We start from the raw sequence: 26,568 nt of genomic DNA on the forward strand, positions 1-26,568 counted from the left end.
GTTGAATCAGTTGTGGTAGCTAGATTCAGTTGTCAACTTGGCCAGATGAAGCCACCTAATTCTGTTGCTTTGGACATGAGCCAATGGTACGTGAACCTCATCTGTTGCTGATTACATCTGCAATTGGCTAGGAGGCGTGCCTGCTGCAATGAATGATTTTGGCTTAATTGGCTGGTGCTTAAATGAGAGCTCAACCCAAGTAGCACAGCCCAAGCAGCTTAGCATTCCTCATCTCAGCACTCGCAGCTCAGCCCAGGCCTTTGGAGATGCAGAGAGAAATCACCCTGGGGAAAGTTGTTGGAACCCAGAGGCCTGGAGAGAAGGCCAGCAGAGATCACCTGTGCCTTCCCACATAAGCAAGAACCTCAGTTATAAGTTAGCTGCCTTTCCTCTGAAGAACTAACGAAATAAATCCCCTTTAATTATTAAAAGCCAATCCGTCTCTAGTGTGTTGCATTCTGGCAACTAGCAAACTAGAACATCAGTTATCAGGTAAATCTGTAAATACAGGGTAAAGGATGACAATGTCTATATTTCAGAACTTTACCTACTGTAAAAGACCAAAGGAAGAGAGCATTCTCTGGTTCAAAACCTAAATTTTCTGTGGTACATAATCTAACTCAACCTTTCTGGATAGTTCATTTAAATAACACACATACATGAAGCCCAGAATGGGAATGAGGGTTTATAATTCTATATAGCTTAAAGTAATACCCAGATACATCCCAGAGTATGTTGGGTAGATAATTAAAAAGTACTGGCAAAATCCCTTAAGGGACTGAAAAAAAAATGGAACTATTAAACTTTCCCACCAGGAAACCCAGATACTCTCTCAAACACTAGGGACTCCAAAGTTAGCCCTTGATCTTAAGGCTTGCAGCTATGAAGCTTATTTCTGTAGCAGAGAGGCTAAGCCCATCTATAATTATGCCCAGGAGTTATTTCCAGAGAACCTCTTTTGTTGCTCAGATGTGGCCTCTCTCTCCAAGCTCAACTCTGTAAGGAAAATCATTACCCTCCCCCATATGTGGGACATGATGTTCAGGGGTGTGAGTCTCCCTGACAATGTAAGACATGAATCCAAGGGATGATGAGTCTGGCCCTGACACCGTGGGATCAACAATGCCTTCCTGACCAAAAGAGGGAAAAGAAATGTAACAAAATAAAGTATCAATGGCTAAGAGAGTTCAAATAGAGTCAACAGGCTATTCTGGAGGCTATACTTATGTGAGCTTTAGCTAGATATTGCTAATTACCAGTTTGCTAATCCCCAACCAAAACCATTCCTGTTAACTCTAAAGAACACCTAGGGCTCCATCTGAGATCCCACCAAAGTTGCATGCATTTAGTTTACTTTTCAGAAACCTACAACCTCCTGATGACTCCTAGGCCAAGTAAGTCCTGAAGCCCAGAGGGGCCAGCCTCTCTAAAGAACATCAGTTCCACTCCCTATCCTATACTGTTGATAGCCCTTTCCAACATGAAAAAAGTTAGAATGGGCATAACCCAAATATCCCTGAAGATTGGGGGACGGATCAAAGGAAAGGAGGAGTTATAACAGAGAAGTTATTTTAACAAATGAATATGACTACTGAATCATTATATTGATACTTATTTTTAGTCTACAGTATCTTGGAGCAGCTAGAAGGAAAAACTTGAAATTTGGAACTAATTCAAATTGGTAACCCACACCAAATTCTGAAATCTATTCTATAACTACTTGTACTTTGAAATTTATTGTTTCGTATGTATTTCACAAAAAAATTTTTAAAAATAAAAATAAAACAAAGTTCTTAAGGAACATTTGACAATTTCCAAAATAGTTTAAAGAAACAGTCCTTTCCTCATTGTGCTCCAAGGAAAACTCAAACTTAGCATGTGGAAATTAGATACTCTTTCCTAATATTTGCAATGGTTCTCAGCCAGGGGTGTGTGGAAGGAAACATGTGCAGGCAAGTTCTGGGCTCATGATGCCTGGAAGTGTGAGCGGCAGGAAGAGGCTGGGAGCCAGGGGTGCCACCTGCAGTGGGAATGGTCCCACCCGGTAAAGAACAGTTCTACCCAAAGGCCAACAGAGAAACTACTGAGAAAACCCATGAAACTGAAAATTCACAACCCTGTCGAGGATTTGGCATATGCTTATACAATAGCAACGTTATAATTTAAGAAAATTCAGAAATTTCATTCTTAGTAAGATCTTCCCATGTCGTTAATAATGGAAAAAACCAACCAAGGAGTTTAGAATTGCTGGTATTTAATGAATCTGAATGCAAGAGGCTGTGCCCTGGCCTGGGTGTACAGATGGGCCTGACAGGGCCACCAGTACAGTCACTCTCACTGCTGCATGACAGGGGGACCTCCTCAGGGAACTGCTCTCTGAAGAAGCCAGGGCTCGCCCCAGGGGGTCAAGGTCCTCAGTCACCCACGTATAGATCTGAGAGCCCCTTCCTGGTACCTTCCCACTCCTGACACCTTGCTCCCAGGGTAGAGGCTACTCACTCTATGGCATACAGTAGGTGCTCAATGACGATCTTGGAGTTGCCAGGGAAGTGGAGAAGCTCCAGCAATGGGGGGAGGACCTGGCACCTGTCACTGATCAGAATGATGGGAGCACCAGTGGGAGGGCTGGCCCTGATCCTCAGCACATACCTGCCAGCCAGGGTGTTTCAGCCCACTGAGCAGAGGAACCTTGGCCTGCGGAGGGGCTGCAGCTGCCCACAGCAGCAAAGCTGGTGGAGGAACAGAAAATTTTACCAGTCTCTTGCCATAACCATCATTGTAGCAGCTTTCCCCCTAGCATTTGACTATTTTTCGAGGGAAAAAAATGGACCATATCATGTAAAGAGATAAGCATATTTAGTGCTTTTTTAGGTGGCAACTCAAAATACTTTGCAAACACTTACTTGCAGTCACTCATAGATGGGCCTTGCAGGTGGCACAGGTGCAGGGGTGACACATCGTCCCTCTGCATAGCTGCTCCCTATCGCCCCTCCTGCTCTGGCCCACCCCAAGCCTTGCACCCCACAGGCCATCACTGGGGGGTTCCTACAGGTCGGATTGCCCATCGGCCTCCAGCACTTCCACATGACTATAGGACTTCCACGCCTGCAAGTTACAGTTTTTCAGGATAGTTCCCAGCTGCTTGCCAGGTCCAACTTCAAAGGTCTGGGGGAAGTCAGTGCCCTTCTTCCTTTCATATATGGTGTGCATAGTCTGCTCCCACTTCACGGGGGAGACCACTTGCTTCACCAACAACTTCTGTATGTGTTTTGGATGCAGGTATTTATTTCCATCGATGTTGGAATGGACAGAAATCAGAGGTTTCTTAATTTCAAATGTCTTTAAAACTTGAGTCAGGGGCTCCAGGGCTGGCTCCATAAGGCGGGTGTGAAACCCCCCACTCACCGACAACATTTTGGTGCGTCTGAAATGATACTTAGAGGAATTCTTCTGTAGAAACTGCAGAGCCTGGAACAAAAAGAAAGGAGGCTTATACCAAGTAAATTTGGGGTAGAGGAGTGGATAGAGGAAGCAGCACACACAGGCACAAATTGCCCTTGGTAGCGTGACGTTGTCACAGGCTCCTCTCTACACATCCCCCAAACCAACTTAGTTCACTTTTTCAGTTCCAGTAAAGATGTAATAGTATACTCAAGCAGTATCTCAGAAGCCCTCCTTAAAGGATCTAACAATTCAGATGCCCCATCTGGGAAGGTGGTCACGGCATGGTTGAGGGCTCTGGGGCTGGGAAATGGGGCTTCAGTGGCCCAGGCAATCACCACCTCTTTCACACTTTTTTTACTCTTCTGTAAAAATAAACATAATTTCATCTACTTCACAAAGTGGCTAGGAAAGTCAAGTAAGATATGTGTAAGTGGCTGATAAGCCAAAATAGCACTATCCAGGGTTAGTTTGCAATTATAATTCTGTTATGTCTCAAATTTTTTTTGGGGGGGAGGGTACATGGTCCAGGAATTGAACCTGGGTCTCCCACATGGAAGGCGAGCATTGCACCACTGAACCTCAGTTTTTAATAAGCCTGTTTTCTTGTTACTTCACAATCATTAAAGTAAAAATTCAGAAGGAAAATCCAAGCCCCATTTGACAAGCAGGGAATTTCCCATTAGAACCCTCATCTGGGATGCCTGTGCAGAAGAAAAGAGCTCTTTTTCTAAAGCTGAAGGGCACCGCGGCTCCCAAGGGCCTCAGGGGCCAGCCCATAGGCCCAAACACATGGAACTACTACAACAACCAATGACATAATTTGTAAAGATCTTAAAATTAGATGTTGTTCTTAGAGAGCCCATGCCCTCGCAAGCCCTGCCCCTCCTATGTGAAATTACCTGCAGCCCTTCCTGAGACTGTACCAGGGGCCACCTGTGAGCTGATGTCTAGGAGACTTAAAATGGTCCCATCAGCTGCACTACCTCAGGCAATTCACTTTACCTCTCTGTGCTTATCTGAGGATAATAGTTATCCCACACGGATAAGGTGAGGATTTAGTGAGTTACTATATACAGTGCTCAGGACTAAGCTTGACATCCCTACATAAGGGTTAGTTATTATTAACTGGTATACCAAGCCCATCAGGTCCCTTAGAAAAAAAAAGAAAAGAAAAATAGGGTGGCTGTTTGTCTCCCCAAAGGGTAGGAGGGATTACCATTTGGGGTTGGATCACACTCGTTCACCCATCACCTGGCGTCTCTCCCTGCAGGTGGGCTGTAGACCAAGGCAAGGTCAGGTGAGGACCTCTGACCAATCAAGTGTGAGCAGAAGCCAGCTGTGCCTCACCTAATCTCACCTCTCTCTGCCATGTGTCACAGTTCTAACCAGAGGCTGCTCCAACAGCCAGACTCTGAAGTGAAAAGCTCCCATGAAACGTGTACTGGCAGCATGGAGGTTCGTGAACGGCCGAGGCCGGGGCTGCTTGTTACTGCAGCCTCCCTGCCTGTTCCAGTGCTTCACAGCTCTCATCATACCCAATCCATTCCCATCTCACTGAGGAACCTGCCTGAGCCCTTCTCACCATGCCTGGATTGTTTTGATGCCTACCATCTATGAAGATGGCCCCTCAGGGGCATTTCCTGTGGCATTTCAGTGCTCTCCAGGTGCTCTCTGGACTCAGTCAATAGCTGGGCCCACTCAAGTCCTAGTCGAGGCCACAGAACCTCAGGTCCCAGCAGGTTCCTCTGTGAGTAGCCCATGGCTCAGATACTGTTCCAATGGTGGCAAAGGTGTTTATTTCACATCGACTGTTAGAAAGAGGCAGGCTTTCCTGAACTCCCCGACTCAGGGCTACCCCTGCCCTCACCTGAGCTCTTTGCTGTGGCACTTCCAAGGGCACCAAATGGACAAACCTAGGAATCCCAGGAGGAGGGATGTGGAGGAGACTCTTACCCTGGCTGGATGGCCCTGCCTGTACCACTTCTGGGCTCCTTTCCAGTCTACACATGACAAACTGATCTTCCCAACTCCATCACCTCAGAACTGTCCTACCAGGACATATTGAGAGGATATATACAAGGACACTGGTCACTCTGGCAAACCCTTAAAAGGGCAGGTGGACTCAGTGTGGCCGAGCGGACAGAACAGATTCCAGAGTCAGGTCAACTTGGGGTCACTATCTCCTCCACTATCCCCAAGCACTCTCTCCCTGTCTAAGCAAGACAGGTACTCACTACAGAACTGCTCTTTCCAGAATCCTGTCCAGGGCTCCTGCCTCTGCTTGGGATGCTCCCCCTCTTGGCAAACTTGCGCTTACCCTTCAGGTGCTGTACCCTCAGGCCCACAAGGCATTAGCCTGACCCTCACCTGTGTCCCCAGTTCTGGAGTTTGCCTTCATAGGTGGGAACCTGGTTTATTAGTCTGCAGGCCCCAGTGCATCTTACCTAGAAGGTGCTCAATAAATGTTTGATTATTATGTGATGATATTAAGAATTACTGATTGTACATGTAGAATGGAATGATTTCTAAATGTTTTGTTAATTTTTTTAATTAATAAAATAAATAAATAAATAAATAAATAAATAAATGTTTGATTGAATGGAAGGACAGAAGGAAAGAAAATTAACTCAACTTCAAAAATGGACACCTAAGAAAAAGCAGGGGGACATAGCAACCCAAAAGAAAATGGCTTATTTCATTTTCTCTAAGAAACACCGAGATCAAAGGCTCCTGAGACTCCCAGAATGTGTGCCAGGAAGGGCCCCTTTACTGTAGATATTGTCCCCACTGGTGTGCAGGGGAACAAGACAGTACCCCAATCTCCTGCCTCCCACCAACACACCCCTGGCCCTCAAATGCTTCCCAGAGGTCATAGCTTGGCAAGGCACCCACCCCAACCTTCTGCATTGTTTAATTCCCCAAAGCTCCATGGGTGGGGTCCATGGAGGTGACCACCATCAACACCAACCTCTAGGTGTCCTGAAATCACCCTGCAGTCAGGAAAGAGGTAGTTGGACACTTCGCACACGGGCTTCTCTATGCCCAAGGACTGGCAGTGCTCCCGGGCTTCTAAACAGGCGAAGCTGAACTTGGTCTGCGGCCGGCCGAGGACAGACAACATCCCACTGGGGACAGCTTCCGAGGCTTCCTGCATGGCCTCAGCTCGGATTTTCACTGCATACAAACCTATCCAGAGAGAAATGTATTTGGAAAAATCAGGACACATAACAGAGGAGAGAGGCCCAGACCAGAGAGACAAAAGCACAAGTCCCACACAGCTGTGCTGGGAATCCTGAAACTGGGGTTCGTTGCTGACCCACAAAGCCGGAATTCTGTGGTTCTGTATTGAACATAAAGATCAAGATGTTACCTCCATTGTCAAAAACCAGGGTGCTGCCCTTGGCCCTGGGTAAAGAGCCAGCCAGGGCTCCCAGTGCTGATCCCTCGTCCGAGTTCTGGAGGGAGCAGAGTAACCCTTGTGCACATACTGGGGGCATCTAAGTCTGGCCCAATCTGTCTGGTAGTGGCCTGAGGAACTCGCCCTCTCAGAAATTACTCTACTGTAGAAGGTGGCTCACTGAGCTCCCCTACGGAAGCCTGTGGGAGAACAGTCAAGTCATGACACCTGGGGCAAGGGATTGCTGGCTGTGGGACCCACAGTGCAGTTCCCAGTGAGGAAACTCCTTCCTGGGTGAGAGGGGATACTCCTATCCAAATAAAGGGGGAATTCCTAAGGGCACATGCATATGCCCAAGATAGGGCACATGCTCAGAAAGGATCCAGGAGGCCCCAATGTTTGGTGTGGAGCTATTCTTCAAACTTGCTGTATAGATAACCCCCAAGAGAGAACCCGGAGAGCCCTCAATCTGCAAAGACTAGGAAAGGTGTTTTCTTTTTTTTTTCCTTCTTTCTATTTTTTTATTAGATCCTGGCATTCAAGGAAAACTCTATCCTAACACTAGCTGAATTCAAGTTTAAGGAACAGATGTCTCAGAGTCTAAATTCCAGAGATAATAAATTAAAATATTAAAATGTCCAGGTTTCAACAAAAGATTATGAAACAGGAAGTGATGGCTGAGGCAAAGGAGAAGATTAAAGTTTTAGAAGCCATCAATGAGGAGGATTAGACCAGGGATATTCCAGAGAAAGGCTTTAAAAAATTATTCCTAAATATGCTCAAAGACATAAAGGAAAACATGGACAAAACTAAAGGAAATCAGGAAAACGACAGATGAGCACAAAATGTATATCAACAGAGAGGGAGAAATTACGGAAAGGAACCAAACAGAGCTGAAGGCCACAATAACAGAAGTTATTATTCCCTAGAGGGGTTCAAGAGCAGATTGGAACTGGCAGAAGAATGAGCGAACTTGAAGTTAAGATCAATGAAATCATCTAGTCTAAGAAGTAGAAAGAGGAAAGAATGAAGAACAACGAACAGAGCCTGAGGAACCTGTGGGAACCATGAAGCACATAAATATACCTAATATGGCAGTCCCAGAAGGAGAAGAGAAAAAGAGGCAGAGAAAATACTCCAGAAATAATGGCTTAAGCTTTGAAAATTTAATGAAAGCCATGAATATACATATCCAAGATACTCAAAGGACTCCAAACAGGATACGTCCAAAAAACTCAAACAATCGAATGCCAAAGATAAAGAGAGAATTTTGGAAGCTCCAAGAGAGAAGCAACATGTCACATACAAGGGAGCCTCAAAAAGACTAAGTGCCAATTTCTCATCAGAAACTGCGGAAGCAAAAGAGAATAGGAAGACATATTTAAAGTGCTGAAAGCAAATAACTGTCAATGAAGATTTCTGTATCTGGCAAAACTGTTTTTGAAAAATGAATTAAGTCATACCCAGATAAACAAAAGCTGAAGGACTGTACCACCACTTGACTGGCCCTGCAAGGAGTGCTATAGGCAGAAACAAAATGACACAAGACAAATGACTGAAGCCACATGAGAAAAATAAAGATCTTTGGTAAAGATGACATGGGCAAATATAAATGCCAGTACTACTGCATTTTTGGTTTATAACTACTATTTTTTTCCTACAGGATCTAAAAGGCAAATACATAAAATGTAATAGTAATTCAACATAAGACACAGAATTAGAGTTCTGTAGCTCTGAAAATCTGCACTGCTATATATAACAACTGTTAAAGAAACTGAAAAAGAGACCAAGCTTCAATTAAAGATAAGAACAAAGCTGATCTGGTCCAGACTAAGGTAAATCAGAAGGTAAGGTAAAGGATGACAGTTTTAGAGCTTCACCTACTGTATGAGATAAAAGGAAAAGAGGTTTATTTTGTACAAAACCTAAATTTTCTGCAGCACATAATCTAACTCAACCTGTCTGGATAGCTCATTTAAACAACTCGAAAACATGGAGCCCAGAATAGGAATGACGGCTTGTAATTCTATATAACTTAATATAATACCTGGATACATCCCAGAGTTAAAAAGTACTGGCAAGGGCGGGCCATGGTGGCTCAGCAGGCAGGAATGCTTGCCTGCCATGCCAGAGGACCCCGGTTCGATTCCCAATGCCTGCCCATGTAAAAGAAAAAAAACAAAAACAAAGTACTGGCAAAGTCCCTTGAGGGACTTGAGAAAAAATATGGAGCTATAAACTTTACCACCGGGGAAACATCTGGTACTGTCTCAAACTTTAAGGATGCCCAAGTCAATAAGTGAATCCTTGCTTTTGAGACTTGCTCTTATGAAGCTTATTTTTGTAGCAGAGAAACTAAGCCTACCTATAGTGATACTTAAGAGCTACTTCCAGAAAACCTCTTTGTTGCTGAGATGTGGCCTCTTTCTCTCTAAGCCCAACTCTGCAAGGAAAATCATTACCCTCCCCCCTACATGGGACGTGACTCCCAGGGGTAAAAGTCTCCCTGGCAGCAATTCCTTCCTGACCAAAAGGAGAGGAAAATGTAACAAAATAAGGTATCAGTGGTTGAAAGAGCTCAAATAGAATTCAGAGGCTATTCTGGAGGTTATTCTTACTTGAGCTTCAGCTAGATATTGCTCATTACCACGATTTGCCAAACCCCAATCACAGCTATCCCTCTTAACCCTAAAGAATACCTAGGGCTCTATCTGAGATTCTACAAAAGTTTCATGCACTAAGATTACTTTCCAGAAACTTAAAACCCTCAAATGATTCCTAAGCCAGACAAGTCCCGAAACCCTGAGAAGCCAGTTTCTCCAAGAAGATCAACCAGTTCCATCCCCACATCCCATATTATTGACGGCCCTTTGCAGAATGAAAAAATTAAAATGGGCATAACCCAAATATCCCTAAAGACTGGAAGAAGGCTCAAAGGAGAAGGAGGAGTTAAAACAGAGAAGAGAGTAAAACATTTGGAGGTGGGGCAAGACGGCAGCTTAGCAATGTGAGCGTTTTAGTTCGTCCTCCAGAACAACTACCAAATAACCAGAAACAGAACAAAACAGCTCCTGGGGCCACGTCAGTGAATGGACACACAGCATACTCCAGTTTGGACCAGCTGGACTGGCTGCGAGCCCCTCCAGAACCGTGAGTTCCCCAAGCCGTGGTGGTTGGTGCCCCTTCCCCACAGGCTGCTTCACAGAGGGGAAAGGAAAGGAACTTAACCAGCAGCAGGGGCTGAGCCAAACAAATGCCAATTGTGGAATTAATTTACAAATTCTGACTACTAAAAACAGGCTCCCAGCTCAGGTGAACCTGGTCAAAGTGGAGGTCGCTCATTTTTGCCCCAGTACCAAGGGGGCAGGACTGACGGGGAAAAAAAAACAAACAAAAAAAAGAAACAGAGGTTTTTGTGGCTGTGTTTCTATGGAGGCTTGACTGCCTTTGGATACAGCAGCAGGAATTCTCAGGCTGCAACTGCCCCAGGCATAGGCAGAAACAACCTCGTTTCAGGGCTTGTCTGGAGCCTGCGCCTTCCCCAGGAGAGGAGTGAAGCCCAACTCAGGTGGAATCTCTCCTACAAGGAATTCAGACACCAGGGTTTGGTAATTAGAAGTCCTTAAAACCAGCCTACGACCTCTCCTCTGTCTCCACCACGCCCCCAGCAGGGAGAATCTCCCAAAGTTAAAGGTACCACATCATCTTATCCTGGTGGGGCCTGCAGGCAGACAAGCACCACATACAGGGTAAGATAAGAAAAACAGACTCCAGAGACTTTACAGGAAAGTCAACCTTCTGGGTCTCACCGTCAGAGAAAACTGACACAGGTGACTCTTTCCTCCTGATAGGAGATCAGTTTGGTCTGGGAAAATCTGGCTGGGGTCTAAGTAGACCCTTCTAAGGGTGGAGGGGAAAGGCACCATACCGGCAGGGCAAGAAACAAGAAAACGAGAACCAAAAAATTCTCCTCTGTTAAACAAAACCTAAACTAGTGGTCCAGAAAAAGCTGAACTGAATGTCAAAAAACAGATAGACAACAAATTCATCCAGCAAGAAAACACTAGGTAAAAGAAGTGAAAGCAATCTCCAGAATAAACTAATTAAGGTAATTAAATGCCTCGACACCAGCAAAAAAAACAAATCACACTAGGAAAATTAAAGACATGGCCCGGTCAAAGGAACAAACCAACAATTCAAATGAGATACAGGAGCTGAAACAATTAATTCAGAATATATGAACAGACATAAAAAACCTCATCAAAAACCAAATCAATAAATTCAGGGAGGATATAAAGAAGGCAAGGAATGAACAAAAAGAAGAAATCAAAAGTCAGAAAAAACAAATCACAGAACTTATGGGAATGAAGGTACAGCAGAAGAGATAAAAAAAACAATGGAAACCTACAATGGTAGATTTCGAGAGGCAGAAGATAGGATTAGTGAACTGGAGGATGGAACATCTGAAATTTGATAAGAAACAGAAACTATAGGGAAAAAAAAGGAAAATTATGGGCAGGAACACAGGAAATTGAATGACAATATGAAGCGCATGAATATACGTGTTGTGGGTGTCCCAGAAGGAGAAGAGAAGGGAAAAGGAGGAGAAAAACTAATCTAGGAAATTGTCACTGAAAATTTCCCAACTCTTATGAAAGACTTAAAATTACAGATCCAAGAAGTACAGCGTACCCCAAACAGAATAGATCCAAATAGACGTACTCCAAGACACTAATCAGAATGTTAGTAGTCAAAGAGAAAGCATTCTGAAATGCTTTTTCAGAAAAAAAAGCATTCCATCACATACAAGGGAAGGCCAGTAAGACTATGTGTAGATTTCTCAGGAGAAACCATGAAGGCAAGAAGACAGTGGGATGATATATTTAAATTACTAAAATAGAAAAACTGCCAATCAAGAATTCTATATCCAGCAAAATTGTCCTTCAACAATGAGGGAGAAATTAAAACATTTTCAGACAAAAAATCACTGAGAGAATTTGTGACCAAGAGACCAGCTCTGCAAGAAATACTAAAGGGAGTACTAGAGACAGATATGAAAAAACAAAAGAGAGAGGTGTGGAAAAGAGTGTACAAAGGAAGACTATGAGTAAAGGTACAAAGAAGGAAAATCAGACATGACATATAAAATCCAAAAGGCAAAATGGTAGAAGAAAGTACTACCCGTACAATAATAACACTAAATGTTAATGGATTGAACTCCCCAATCAAAAGACACAGACTGGCAGAATGGATTAAAAAACAGGACCCATCTATATGCTGTCTATAGGAGACACATCTTAAACCCAAAGATAAACACAGGTTGAAAGTGAAAGGTTGGAAAAGATATTTCATGCAAATAACAATCAGAAAAGAGCAGGAGTAGCTATACTAATATCCAACAAATTAGACTTCAAATGTAAAGCAGTTAAAAGAAACAAAGAAGGATAGTATGTATTAATAAAAGGAACAATTCAGCATGAAGACATATCATAAATATTTACACACCGAACCAGAATGCTCCAAAATACATGTGGCAAACACTGAAAACACTGAAAAGAGAAATAGACACATCTACCATAATAGTTGGAGACTTCAATTCCCAACTCTCATCAATGGACAGAACATCTAGACAGAGGATCAATAAAGAAACAGAGAATTTGAATAATACAATAAATGAGCTACACTTAATAGACATTTATAGGGCAGGCCACGGTGGCTCAGCAGGTAAGAGTGCTTGCCTGCCATGCCCGAGGACCCGGGTTCGATTCCCGGTGCCTGCCCATATAAAAAAAAAATAGACATTTATAGAACATGACACCCCACAACAGCAGGATACACCTTTTTCTCAAGTGCTCATGGATCATTCTCAAAGACAAACCATGTGCTGGGTCACAAAGCAAGTCTCAACAAATTTAAAAAGACTGAAATCATACAAAACACTTTCTCAGATCATAAAGGAATGAAGTTGGAAATCAATAATAGGCAGAGCGCCAGAAAATTCACAAACATGTGTAGGCTCAACAACACACTCTTAAATAACCAGTGGGTCAAGGAAGAAATTACAAGAGACAGAGACATCAGTAAATATCTCGAGGCAAATGTAGATGAAAACACAACATATCAAAACTTATGAGACACAGCAAAAGCAGTGCTAAGAGGGAAATTTATTGCCCTACATGCTTATATCAACAAAGAAGAAAGGGCAAAAATACAGGAATTAACTGTCCACTTGGAAGAACTAGAGAAAGAACAGCAAACTAACCCCAAAGCAAGCAAAAGGAAAGAAATAACAAAGATGAGAGCAGAAATAAATGAAATTGAGAACATGCAAACAATTGAGAAAATCAATAAAACCAGAAGCTGGTTTTATGAGAAAATCAATAAGATTGATGGGCCCTTATCAAGATTGACAAAAAGAAGGAGAGAGGATGCAAATAAATAAGATCAGAAATGGAAGAGGAGACATAACCACTGACCCCACAGAAATAAAGGGGATAATGACAGGATACTATGAACAACTTTATGCTAATAAATACAACAATGTAGATAAAATGGACAGCTTTCTAGAAAGGGATGAACAAACAACTCTGACTCGAGAAGAAATAGACGACCTCAACAAACCAATCACAAGTAAAGAAATTGAATCAGTCATTAAGAAGCTCCCCAAAAAGAAAAGTCCAGGACCAGACGGCTTCACATGTGAATTCTACCAAACATTCCAGAAAGAAGTAGTACCAATCCTGCTCAAACTCTTCAAAAATAAACTGAAGAGGAGGGAAAGCTACCTAACTCATTCTACGAAGCCAACATCACCCTCATACCAAAGCCAGACAAAGATATTACAAAAAAAGAAAATTACAGTTGAATCTAATGAATATAGATGCAAAAATCTTCAACAAAATTCTAGCAAATCGAATCCAGCAACACATTAAAAGAATTATACATCATGACCAAGTAGGATTCATTCCAGGTATGCAAGGATGGTTTAACAAAAGAAAATCAATTAATGTAATACACCATTTTAACAAATCAAAGCAGAAAAACCACATAATCATCTCGATTGATGCAGAAAAGGCATCTGACAAAATTCAACATCCTTTCCTGTTGAAAACACTTGAAAGGATAGGAATAGAAGGGAACTTCCTCAAAATGATAAAGGGAATATATGAAAAACCCACAGCTAACATCATCCTCAATGGGAAAAACTGAAAACTTTCCCCCTAAGATCAGGAACAAGACAAGATGTCCACTATCACCACTGTCATTCAACATTGTATTGGAAGTTCTAGCCAGAGCAATTAGACAAGAAAAAGAAATACAAGGCATCAAAATTGGAAAGGAAGAATTAAAACTCTCACTGTTTGCAGATGATATGATACTATATGTCGAAAACCCCGAAAAATCCACAGCAAAACTTCTAGAGCTAATAAATGAGTACAGCAAAGTGGCAGGTTACAAGATCAACATTCAAAAATCTGTAGTGTTTCTATACACTAGTAATGAACAATCTGAGGAGGAAATCAAGAACAGAATTCCATTCACAATTGCAACCAAAAGAATAAAATATTTAGCAACAAATTTAACTAAAGAGACAAAAGACCTACACAAAGAAAACTATAAGAAATTGTTTTTAAAAATCACAGAAGACCTAAATAGATAGAAGAGCATACCATGATCATGGATTGGGAAGACTAAATACTGTTAAGCTGTCAATTCTACCTAAACTGATTTACAGATTCAATGCAATACCAGTTAAAATCCCTAAAACTTACTTTTCAGAAACAGAAAAACCAATAACCAAATTTATCTGGAAGGGCAGGGTGCCCCCGAATAGCTAAAAGCATCCTGAGAAAAAAAAGGGAAGTTGGAGGTCTCACGTTACTTGACTTTAAGGTGCTTTATGACAACACAGCGGTCAAAATAGCATGGTACTGGCATAAAGATAGATATATTGACCAATGGAATCGAATACAGTGTTCAGATATAGACCCTCTTGTCTACGGACAGTTGATCTTCGATAAGGCAGTGAAGCCAACTCACCCAGGACAGAACAGTCTCTTCAATAAACAGTGCCTAGAGAACTGGATATCCATAGGCAAAAAAATGAAAGAGGACCCATATCTCACACCCTATACAAAAGTTAACTCAAAATGGATCAAAGACCTAAACATTAGGTCTAAGACCATAAAACTGTTAGAAGAAAATGTAGGGAAATATCTTATAAATCTTATACTTGGAGGCGGTTTTATAGACCTTACACCCAAAGCGTGAGCACTGAAGAAAGAAAGAAATGGGAACTCCTCAAAATTAAACACTTTTGCGCATCCAAGAACTTCATCAAGAAAGTAAAAAGACAGCCTACAAAATGGGAGACAATATTTGGAAACAACATATTAAATAAAGGTCTAGTATCCAGAATTTATAAAGAGGTTGTTCAACTGAACAACAAAAAGACAGACAATTCAATTACAAAATGGGAAAAAGACTTGAACAAACACTTCTCAGAAGAGGAAATACAAATGGCCAAAAGACACATGAAGAGATGTTCAACTTCCCTGGCCATTAGAGAAATGCAAATCAAAACTGCAATGACTCCAGCCAATACAACAAGCAATCTCACCAACCTCCCCGTCTACGTGGGACATGACTCCCAGGGGTGTGGACCTTCCTGGCAACGTGGGACAGAAATCCTAGAAGCTGAGACTCAGCATCAAGGGATTGAGAAAACCTTCTCGACCAAAAGGGGAAAGAGTGAAATGAGACAAAGTGTTAATGGCTGAGAGATTCCAAACAGAGTCGAGAGGTTATCCTGGAGGTTATTCTTATGCATTAAGCAGATATCATCTTGTCACTCAAGGTGTAATGGAGAGGTTGGAGGGAACTACCTGAAAATGTAGAGCTGTTTTCCACTAGCCACGTTTCTTGAGGATGATTGAATAATGATATAGCTTTCACAATGTGACTGTGTGATTGTGAAAGCCTTCTGTCTGATGCTCCTTTTATCTACCTTATCAACAAACAAGTAGAACATATGATATAAAAATAAATAATAGAGACGACTTCCGGAGAAGATGGCGGCTTAGTAAGACGCGCGGGTCTTAGTTCCTCCTCCAGAAAAGCAACTAAAGAAACAGAAACAATACGAAACAGCTCCCGGAGTCACGACAGAGACCAAAAAGACAGCGTACCCCATTCTGGAACAGCTGAACGGGCAGGGAGAATCTGCTGCGGTGAGCTACCCGAGGGGCGCGCGTTTTCCCGGCCGGGGCGGCTGGCGACTGGGGTCCCCTCCACGCACGTGGCTCCCCGGTCTGACTGGGAACGTTGGATAGCGGGGCCCTCCCGTCACACTTGGCGTTTCGGGCCAGCTGGGCAATTAGGACCAGCACTCTCCCAAGCCGCGGCGGCCAGTGACCCCCACCTCCACGCGCGGTTTCCCGGGCGACTGCCGTGCAGACAGACGAGCGCCACCTACTGGGCAGGAAAAGAAAAACAGAGCCCAGAGATTTCACAGAAAAAGCTTTCAACCAGCTGGGTCCCACACCCAGGGAAATCTGATCAAATGCCCAGACACCAGCAGAAAATAATGGATGACGCTCAGAAAATTGAAGATATGGCCCAGTCAAAGGAACAAACCAATAGTTTAAATGAGATACAGGAGCTGAGACAACTAATGCTGAATATACGAACAGAAATGGAAAAATTCTTCAAAAACCAAATCAATAAATTGAGGGAGGACATGAAGAAGACATGGGCTGAACAAAAAGAAGAAATAGAAAATCTGAAAAAACAAATCACAGAACTTATGGGAGTGAAAGACAAAGAAGAAAAAATGGAAAAAACAATGGATACCTACAATGGTAGATCTAAAGAGACAGAAGCTACAATTAGTGAACTGGAGGATGGAACATCTGAATTCCAAAAAGAAACAGAAACTATAGGGAAAAGAATGGAAAAACTTGAGCAGGGGATCAGGGAACTGAATGACAATATGAAGCGCACAAATATACGTGTTGTGGGTGTCCCAGAAGGAGAAGAGAAGGGAAAAGGAGGAGAAAAACTAATGGAAGAAATTATCACTGAAAATTTCCCAACTCTTATGAAAGACCTAAATTTACAGATCCAAGAAGTGCAGCGCACCCCAAAGAGAATAGACCCAAATAGGCGTTCTCCAAGACACTTACTAGTTAGAATGTCAGAGGTCAAAGAGAAAGAGAGGATCTTGAAAGCAGCAAGAGAAAAACAATCTGTCACATACAAGGGAAACCCAATAAGACTATGTGTAGATTTCTCAGCAGAAACCATGGAAGCTAGAAGACAGTGGGATGATATATTTAAATTACTAAAAGAGAAAAACTGCCAACCAAGACTCCTATATCCAGCAAAATTGTCCTTCAAAAATGAAGGAGAAATTAAAACATTTATAGACAAAAAGTCACTGAGAGAATTTGTGACCAAGAGACCAGCTCTGCAAGAAATACTAAAGGGAGCACTAGAGTCAGATACGAAAAGACAGAAGAGAGAGGTATGGAGTAAAGTGTAGAAAGAAGGAAAATCAGATATGATATATATAATACAAAAGCCAAAATGGTAGAGGAAAATATTATCCAAACAGTAATAATACTAAAAGTTAATGGACTGAATTTCCCAATCAAAAGACATAGAATGGCAGAATGGATTACGACCCAGCAATACCACTGCTAGGTATCTACTCAAGGGACTTAAGGGCAAAGACACAGACGGACATTTGCACACCAGTGTTTATAGCAGCATTATCTACAATTGCAAAGAGATGGAAACAGCCAAAATGTTCATCAACAGACGAGTGGCTAAACAAACTGTGGTGTATACCTACGATGGAATATTATGCAGCTTTAAGACAGACTAAACTTATGAAGCATGTAATAACATGGATGGACCTAGAGAACATTATGCTGAGTGAGTCTAGCCCAAAACTAAAGGACAAATACTGTAAGGTCCCACTGATGTGAACCGACATTCGAGAATCAGCTTAGAATATATCATTGGTAACAGAGACCAGCAGGAGTTAGAAACAGGGTAAGATAATGGGTAATTGGAGCTGAAGGGATACAGACTGTGCAACAGGACTAGATACAAAAACTCAAAAATGGACAGCACAATAATACCTAAGTGTAATGTAACTAGGTTGGAACACTGAATGAAGCTGCACCTGAAATATGGTTTTTTGTTTGTTTGTTTGTGTGTTTGTATCTTTTGTTTTTGTTTTTTTTCTTTTTCCTTTTTATATATATATATATATATATTATTAGTATTATTATTTTAATTCTCTTCTCTATATTAACATTCTATATTTTTTTCTGTTTTGCTAGTTCTTTTCCTAAATCGATGCAAATGTACTAAGAAATGATGATCATACATCTATGTGATGATAAAAAAAAAAAAAAGAAAAAGGTAATCACCTCCTGGGGAGCTTCATGAAACAGGAAGCCAGGAGAGAAAGCTAGTAGATGATGCCATGTTTGCCATGTACTTTTCCAGATGAGAGAGAAACCTTGACCATGTTCGCCATGTGCCTTTTCACTTAAAAGAGAAACCCTGAATGTCATCGGCTTTCTTGAACCAAGGTATCTTTCCCTAGATTCCTTAGATTGGACATTTCTGTGGGCTTGTTTTCTCAGCCTTAGAACTGTAAACTTGCAACTTATTAAATTCTTTTTTTTAAACACCAAAAAAATAAATAAATAAATAAATAATAGAGGGAACGAATGCTAAAATAAATTTAGTTTGAAATGCTAGTGATCAATGAAAGCGAGGGGTAAGGGGTATGGTATGTATAATCTTTTTTTTTTCTCCTGTGTTCGTTTTATTTCTTTTTCTATTGTCTTTTTATTTCTTTTTCTGAATTAATGCAAATGTTCTAAGAAATGACGAATATGCAACTGAGTGATGATATTGTGAATTACTGATTATATATGCTGATGTTTTATTTGGTTTGTTAATTTTTTAAATTAATAAATAAATTTAAAAAATAAAAAACAAACAAAAAAGACCACAATGAGATATCATCTCACACCCACCAGAATGGCCATTATCAATAATACAGAAAATGACAGGTGCTGGAGAGGATGTGGAGACAGAGGCACACTCATCCACTGTTGGTGGGAATGTCAAATGGTACAACTGCTGTGGAAGGCAGTTTGGCAGTTCCTCAAAAAGCTGAATATAGAATTGCCATATGACCCGGCAATACCATTGCTAGGTATCTACTCAAAGGACATGAGGGAAAGGACACAAATGGACATTTGCACACCAATGTTTATAGCAGCACTATTTACAATTGCAAAGAGATGGAAATAGCAAAAATGTCAATCCACAGACGAGTGGCTAAACAAACTGTAGTATATACATATGATGGAATATTATGCAGCTGTAAAACAGAAAATGTTTATTTGGTATAAAATTTATATTTTGACTAGTGCATTTCCTAATATAACTTATGTAGATGGCTTGATTGATCACCATTAGTACTTGGAACCTTCGGTAGGACATGAGATTTTGTTGGTTTGTCTAGAGTGATGCCCGATGAATCCCAGAGTGATTTGATCAGTGAGTGGGAAAGTATTTGCAAAGTCCCCTTCGGGGAATGGTGAGAACGGGGAAAAAAACTTCCCCAAGTTGAATTCTTGATAATCTCACAAGCAGTGTGGACAACCAAAGCTATAGGCTGAGCCCCCAGTCTTGGGGTTTGTTCATATGAAACTTACCCACACAAGGGATAGGTCAAGTCTACTTAAAATTAGGCCTAAGAGTCACGCCCAAGAGAGCCTCTTTTGTTGCTCAGATGTGGCCTCTCTCTCCAGCCAACACAACAAGCAAACTCATCACACTCCCCCTGTCTATGTGGGACATGACTCCCAGGGGTGTGGACTTTCCTGGTGATATGGGACAGAAATCCTAGAATGTGCTGAGACTCAGTATCAAGGGATTGAGAAAACCTTCTCGACCAAAAGGGGGAAGAGTAGAATGAGACAAAGTGTCAGTGGCTGAGAGACTCCAAACAGAGTCAAGAGGTTATCCTGGAGGTTATTTTTACGCATTAAGTAGATATCACCTTGTTGTTCAAGACATAATGGAGAGGCTGGAGGGAACTGCCTGAAAATGTAGAGCTGTGTTCCCGTAGCCATGTTTCTTGATGAGTGAATAGTGATGTAGCTTTCACAGTGTGGCTTTGTGATTGTGAAAGCCTTGTGTCTGATGCTCCTTTTATTTACCTTGTCAACAGACGGGCAGAACATATGGAATAAAAATAAACAGTAGGGGGAACAAATGTTAAAACAAATTTAGTTTGAAATGCTAGTGATCAATGAAAAGGTGGGGTAAGGAGTATGGTATGCATAAATTTTTTTTGTTTTCGTTTTATTTCTTTTTCTGAATAGATGCAAATGTTCCAAGAAATGATTATGATGATGAATATGCAACTATGTGATGATATTGTGAATTACTGATCACATATGTAGAATGGAATGATTAAAATAGGAATGTTTGTATTTTCTTTGTGTTTTTTTAGTATTTAAAAAAATAAAATAAAAATATTAAAAAAAACAGAAAAGACAGGATTAAACAGATAACTACTACTGCTGAATCATTATAGATATTTCTTTTAGTCTCAAGTGTCTTGGAGTAGGTAGAAGGAAAAACCTGAAATTGTGCAAGTGTTAACCCATAGCAAATTCTGAAACTGTTCTAAAACTACTTGTTACAATATACTTTGAAATTTATTGCTTTTTTGTAAACATGTTATTTTTCACAAAAAAAAGTAAAAAAAAAAATATGTTTGAATACACATACCCAAAATTGTAATGGTAAATCAATGGTTTTCATCTTATAATGTATAATATGTAATTTGTGACAGGAACTACATAAATATGGGGGAGATGGAACGGTATAGGAACATAGCTTATGTATGCTATTGAAGTTAAGTCTGTATTAAAGGAAACAAGATTTAGGATGTTAAATTTAATCCCCATGATTTCTTTGTGATAACCACAAAGAAAATATCAGAAATATGTGAACTCATAAAGACAGAAAGTATAGGTAGGTTACCACGGGTGAGAGGCAGGGACAATGGGGAGTTAACGCAAAATGAGCACAGAGTCTCTCTTCTTGGGATAAAGGGAAAGTTCTAATGATGGATGGTAGTGAGGGTCCTGCAAGATTGTGAATGTGATTAATCCCACTGAACAGTATGTTTGGGAAGGGTGGGATGAGAAGATTATATTGTATACATGGTTCCACAATTAACATAAAGAAAGATAAACTAAAGAGATGATGACAATTAAATGAAACATATGATGCTGGATGGGATCTAAGGATGAAGGTGACAATGCTCAAAAGATCATTATTGAGACATAAAGAAAAACTGTAATATAGACTGTAAGCTTTATATCAATCTTAAATTTCTTAAATTTGATAAGTGCTCTTAAAATGGTTACATGAGTGAATATCTTTGTTTTCAGGAAACATACATGGAAGTATTGTGTTCAAGGAGTATGATGTGTGCAGCCTGCTCTCAAATATTCAGAAAACAGGTAAATAGAGTGATACCGCAAAGGTGGCAGAACGATACAACTGGTGGATCTGGGTATAGGGTGGGGTATGTTGGGATTCTGTTTATTGGTTTATATTATTTTTGCAACTGTCTTGTAAGTTTGAAATTATTTCAAAATTGGAAGTTAAAACACTTGGCCATGTCTGCAGACACCTTTTGGTTATCACTCCTGGGAGTTGGGGTGCCACTAGCCCCTAGTGGGAGAAGACCACAGATGCTGCTCTACATCCTACAGGCACAGGACAGCCCTCCCATAAGAAAAAATTATCCCAGACCAAAATATCAATAGTGTCACTGTTGAGAAACCCTCGTGTAAGGTAAAAGGAACAGATTTTGAGCTATATTGCCTTGGGCAAGTCACCTTCAAGTTCAAAGTTTTAATTAGTAAAAATGAGGATAATGATAACTAACCTGCCTAGGCTGTTGTTAAGGCCAAGTATTGCTATTAATTAGTTTACGATTGGAGAAAAGATTATGAAGAGGAAAAACAAGACTCATCAGATACATGGGCAGTGATACAAACTACCAACAAGTATATGACTTTAGGTATCGCATAATAATCATAATAACAAGCATTATTGTCCTCACTTGGAACTGAAGAACTGGATATATAGCCAAAGATTCCAGGTCAGGGTGGCTCAAGGGTAAGGTGAGAAAACAGGGCTGGCCCAGCGCAGCCAGCTTCAGTGATCTCCGGACACCAAAATAGCTTGTAACTATCAGTCATCCATAGTTTCCCAGTCCTGGGTCTGCTCCCCGTGGCGAGACTGAGCACTCCAAGTAGAGATCTAGGGGCCCACCCCAGATTTGATGAGACACAGAAGATCTGAAGAGAAAGTGCTGCATCTTTTCCCTTTAACACATTTTCATTCACTCGGCACTTATATATATCTGACTTGGCCTTTTTGGCCCCATAACACAAGTAGAACTATGGAGCAAGTCCATTAAGAATGTATGGGAGTCCCGGCCCATGCATCCTCCAAAAATAGAAAATAAAAATAAATAAATAAATAAATAAATAGAGAGCGCCTATGGGAGGTAAGAGAAAACACCTGGAATCAGAAGGGTACACGTGGAAATCCTCCCATGGAATGAAAAATGCCCAGTGAAAAAACTGAACATAAGACTGTAAATTTGCTAAACTTCTGTAAGATTATGCATATACATACCTATATATGATAAAATGGTTTTATTAGAATGTGAGAATATGAATGAAAGTTTCCATTTTCTTAATAGTGGCACAATTCTGTTTTTATTTATTTATTTTTTTGATGGGCAGGCACTGGGAATCAAACCCAGGTCTCTGGCATGGCAGGCAAAAATTCTGCCACTGAGCCACTGTCGCACTGCCCAATGCTGTTTTAACTATAAGCAAAATCATTAATAAAAACTGATATGGCTCAAGATTAAATATTTATATATCTTCATATTTTATTCAATGACTATGATATACCAAGCAGGTGATAGGCATGGGGGTGGGGGGGCTGCTGTGATGGTAAATAAAATAAGAATGTATGGGTAATAGGGAGACAGTCAAGCAAGCTCTGTTCACCAAGAGGAAATCCCCTGATGAGTCCTTCAGGCTTAAAAGAATATCAAGGTGAAGCCTGGTCTTAGGGTTTCAATGTTACCACCCATCCAGGTGCTCACTTACTTATCACCCTTGACTGGGTCCAGCATCCTTTTTGGCACTGGTCCTGGTCCCCAGTAAGCTCTGCAAGACCACAACCCCTGCACTCAATCAAAGCTCTTCTTGAGTACCTTCAGAAAACTCCATGGCTCCGGCAAACACCAGGGCTGCAAATTCTCCCACACTGAATCCAGCAGCAGCCACACAGTTCTCAATAACCTGTGGAGACAGAGAAGCATATGAGGCCAGGGTGTTCAGGGGCTCAGGGAGCCAGGTCCTGTTGGCCTGGTGCTCCAGCTATACATAAAAATGGCCTTGGCAATCACTGAGTCCAGCTGTTTTATTGACGAGGAACTTCCCTTGGCAGGACAAGGAAAAGCCTCAGCTGACTCTGCAACAAACCAGTGACTTCAACCTGGAATCTCCAGCCCAGACTTTTGCTTCTACCCTGGAGCTGTTTCTCAAGCCACATGGAGCCAAGGGAATAAAGTACAGAAGTTAAGAACTTGACTTTTCCCAACAACTTACTTTGCAGAAATAGAAAAACAATAATCAAATTTATTTGGAAATGTAGGATGTACCAAATAGCTAAAAATACCTTGAGAAGGAAAAATAAAACGGGAGGTCTCACACTACCTGACTTTAAAGCATATTACAAAGCTACAGTGGTCAAATCAGCATGGTATTGGCATAAAGACAGATATACTAACCAATGGAATCAAACTGTTCAGAAACAGACCCTCTCATCTATGGACAATATCTTTCATAAGATAGTCAACTCAACCCAACGGGGACAGAGTAGCCTCTTCAATAAATGGTGTTTGAAGAACTTGACATCCATATGCAAAAGAATGAAAGGACCCATAACTCATACCCTACACAAAAATGAACTCAAAATGGATCAAAGCATTCCAGCCAATCCTAAAGAACACCTAAGGCAATATATAAGATTCTACAAAGGTTCCATGCACTAGGGTAACTTTCCAGAAACCTAAAACCTCCAGATGGGTACCTGGACAAGATAAATCCTGAAACTTAGAGGGGCCAATCTCTCCAGAACATCAGCTAGACCCTTCTCCCTACCCCAAATTATAGACAGCTGGTCCAACAGGAAAAAGTTAGAATGGGCATAGCCCAAATACCCCTAAAGAATGGGAGAAAGATCAAAGGTGATGGTGGAGTTATACAGAGATGGTAGGGTTTAACAAACAAGCATGATTGCTAAACCATTATACTGTTATTTCTTTTAGTCTCCAGTATCTTAGAGCAGCTAGAAGTAAAAACCTAAAATTGTGGAATTGTAATGCATACCAAACTCGGAAATCTGTTCTACAACTAATGTGGCAATCTGCTTTGAAATTTATTGTTTTTTTGTATATGTTATTTTTCACAAAAAAGAAAAAAAAAGTTGATTATGATGAAAAAACAAAGTTTATTCCTTCTAGCCTCCAATGTTCTCTAAAAGCTAGAAGGAAAAACCTGAGATGATGGTATGGTAGCCCATGACAAACTCTGGGATCTGTCCTGTAACTAACTACTTGTTGAAGAATGCTTGGAAAACGACTGCTTTTCTCTTTCTTTGCTTTGTTTACATATTATATTATACAAAAAAAAAAAAAAAAAAAAAGAACAGGCATTGCCCCAAAGATCCCTACAGATTGAAATAAAGATTAAAGGAGGAGGAGGCATAACAGAGGAAATGGGATTGAACAAATGAGTAGGGTTGCTGAATTACTATGTTAACATTTCCTTTAGCCTCCGGTGTTTTGGAGTGGCAAGAGGAAAAATCTGAGATGGTGGAATGGTAGCCCATGACAAGCTCTGGGATCTGTTCTCTAACTACTTGCTGAAGTGTGTTTTGAAAATTATTGCTTTTTTTTCTTTGCTTTGTATATATGCTATATTTTTCAATAAAAAAGTTTTTTAAAAAAATGGGTCAAATCCTAAATATTAGAGCTAAGATCATAAAACTCTTAGAAGAAAATGTAGGGAAATATCTTAGAAATCTTGTGATAAAAACTTGACTTTCACAACCACAGAGACCTGCATTTGAATCTTAATTTAAGAGGGTTCCCTAATCTCTCTGAGCTTCAGTTAGATCATCAATGAAACGGGGGCAGAGCAAGACCTGTGTGAAGATAATGTCTCTAAAGTGCTTAGCACAAGCCTGGCCTAGTGTGAGCACTCAATGGTAATCACAAGTCAGCAGGCCACTTAACTGAGCATGCTTTCCTCACCCATCAAATAAAGTTTGCTTTACTTGGGCAAATAAAGAGTAAATGGGGTAATGAATCTAAAGTGCTAAGTCTAACACTCAACTGTTTTATTATTACTTAATACTAATAGCAATCAATTCACTACCTGCAGGTGAAGTGACATTTTCAAATATCTTCTTAATGCTTCTTCCCTGACCATCGAATTTAAAATCACAGCCCAGCTCTCCACTCCCCATCTGTTTACTGCACAATTTTTCTTTCCATAATGATCTTTAACTTACTATATAATTTATATAGTATATCATCTATCTCCCTCCACTGTGATACGAGCTCCCCTAGGGCAGGGATCCTTGTTTTGTTCGCGGCTCTATCCCAAGCTCCTAGAACAGTAGCCGGCACAACCATTACACAATTAAAACCCGCCGAATGAGCCAGGCGTGGACGCGCTCCGGCCTGGCTGCCTGGCTCCCCGGGCGGATTCCAGCCCCGGCTGTGAGAGGTCCGGCACGGCTCACGCTCCCTGGTCTGTCACCGGGCCTCACCGCCGGCTGCAGGTGATGGAGTTTCTCGACGGCGGCCAGGGAAGCCACGAAGACGGCGGGCTGGCAGTGCGCGGTGCGGTCCAGGACTTCCCGTGGTCCGTGCAGACTCAGCTCCAGCAGGTCGTAGCCCAGCACCTGGCGGGCGGCGGCGTACAGCTCACGCACGCGGGGGTAGCGGAGCAGGCCGCGGCCCATGCCCACTACCTGGCTGCCCTGGCCGGGGAAGAGCAGCACCGAGCACTGGCCTGGGGGCCGCCGCGCCGCCGCTTCCGAGGGCCCGTCATCCCCTGCCACCGTTGCGTCCCGTAGCAGCTTGGCCACGTCCACGGCGCCCAGTGGAGGCTGCGGGAGGCTCGAGGCGCCTCGGCGGGAGCCCGCACCTCGGCCCCAGACCCACGCGACCCGCGCGGCCCGCACGCTCATGGTGAGTCACCCGGCCCGCGCGCATTTCCTTGGTGACCGGGCCAGAAGGCGACGGCGCGGTCCTTGACGCATTTCCTGCCGGGCTGGTGGGGGCACCTCGAGGCGTGAAGAAAGGTTCCGCTGTTACTGGTTCCGCTCCAGTTCCCAGGTTCTTTACTGCTGTGTAACCAGGCGCTTAGACTGACTCAGGCGCCGTGAAGTTTGGACTCTTTTTACCTAACACGTGAATAACTCTAAAACCCCCTTCACGTTCTGTCTTTCATGGAATTCGCTACAAACCAGACATAATGCCCTGCACATAATACACATCCAATAAATATTCTTTT

General features: G+C 41.7%; 1 protein-coding gene across 3 annotated transcripts; it reads right to left on the minus strand.

The window, feature by feature from the left end:
• Nucleotides 1-2,234: 2,234 nt before the first annotated feature.
• Nucleotides 2,235-26,269, minus strand: MCAT (malonyl-CoA-acyl carrier protein transacylase). Of its 3 annotated transcripts, XM_077169096.1 has the most exons (5): nucleotides 25,820-26,269; nucleotides 23,193-23,280; nucleotides 6,413-6,630; nucleotides 3,406-3,468; nucleotides 2,235-2,729 (listed from the first exon to the last, which is right to left on the minus strand). In XM_077169096.1, exons 1-5 carry the CDS (start codon nucleotides 26,240-26,242, stop codon nucleotides 2,667-2,669), a joined length of 855 nt encoding a protein of 284 aa, XP_077025211.1. In that variant the 5' UTR covers nucleotides 26,243-26,269; the 3' UTR covers nucleotides 2,235-2,666. The 3 variants fall into 3 exon arrangements, with proteins under 3 accessions (XP_077025211.1, XP_077025210.1, XP_077025212.1); XM_077169095.1 differs by having other exon boundaries at nucleotides 2,235-3,468; XM_077169097.1 differs by lacking the exon at nucleotides 25,820-26,269 and adding an exon at nucleotides 25,559-25,800 and having other exon boundaries at nucleotides 2,235-3,468.
• Between the last annotated feature and the right edge of the window lie 299 nt (nucleotides 26,270-26,568).

Source organism: Tamandua tetradactyla, chromosome 7, assembly GCF_023851605.1.
Source record: "Tamandua tetradactyla isolate mTamTet1 chromosome 7, mTamTet1.pri, whole genome shotgun sequence".
Classification (NCBI taxonomy): Eukaryota; Metazoa; Chordata; class Mammalia; order Pilosa; family Myrmecophagidae; genus Tamandua; species Tamandua tetradactyla.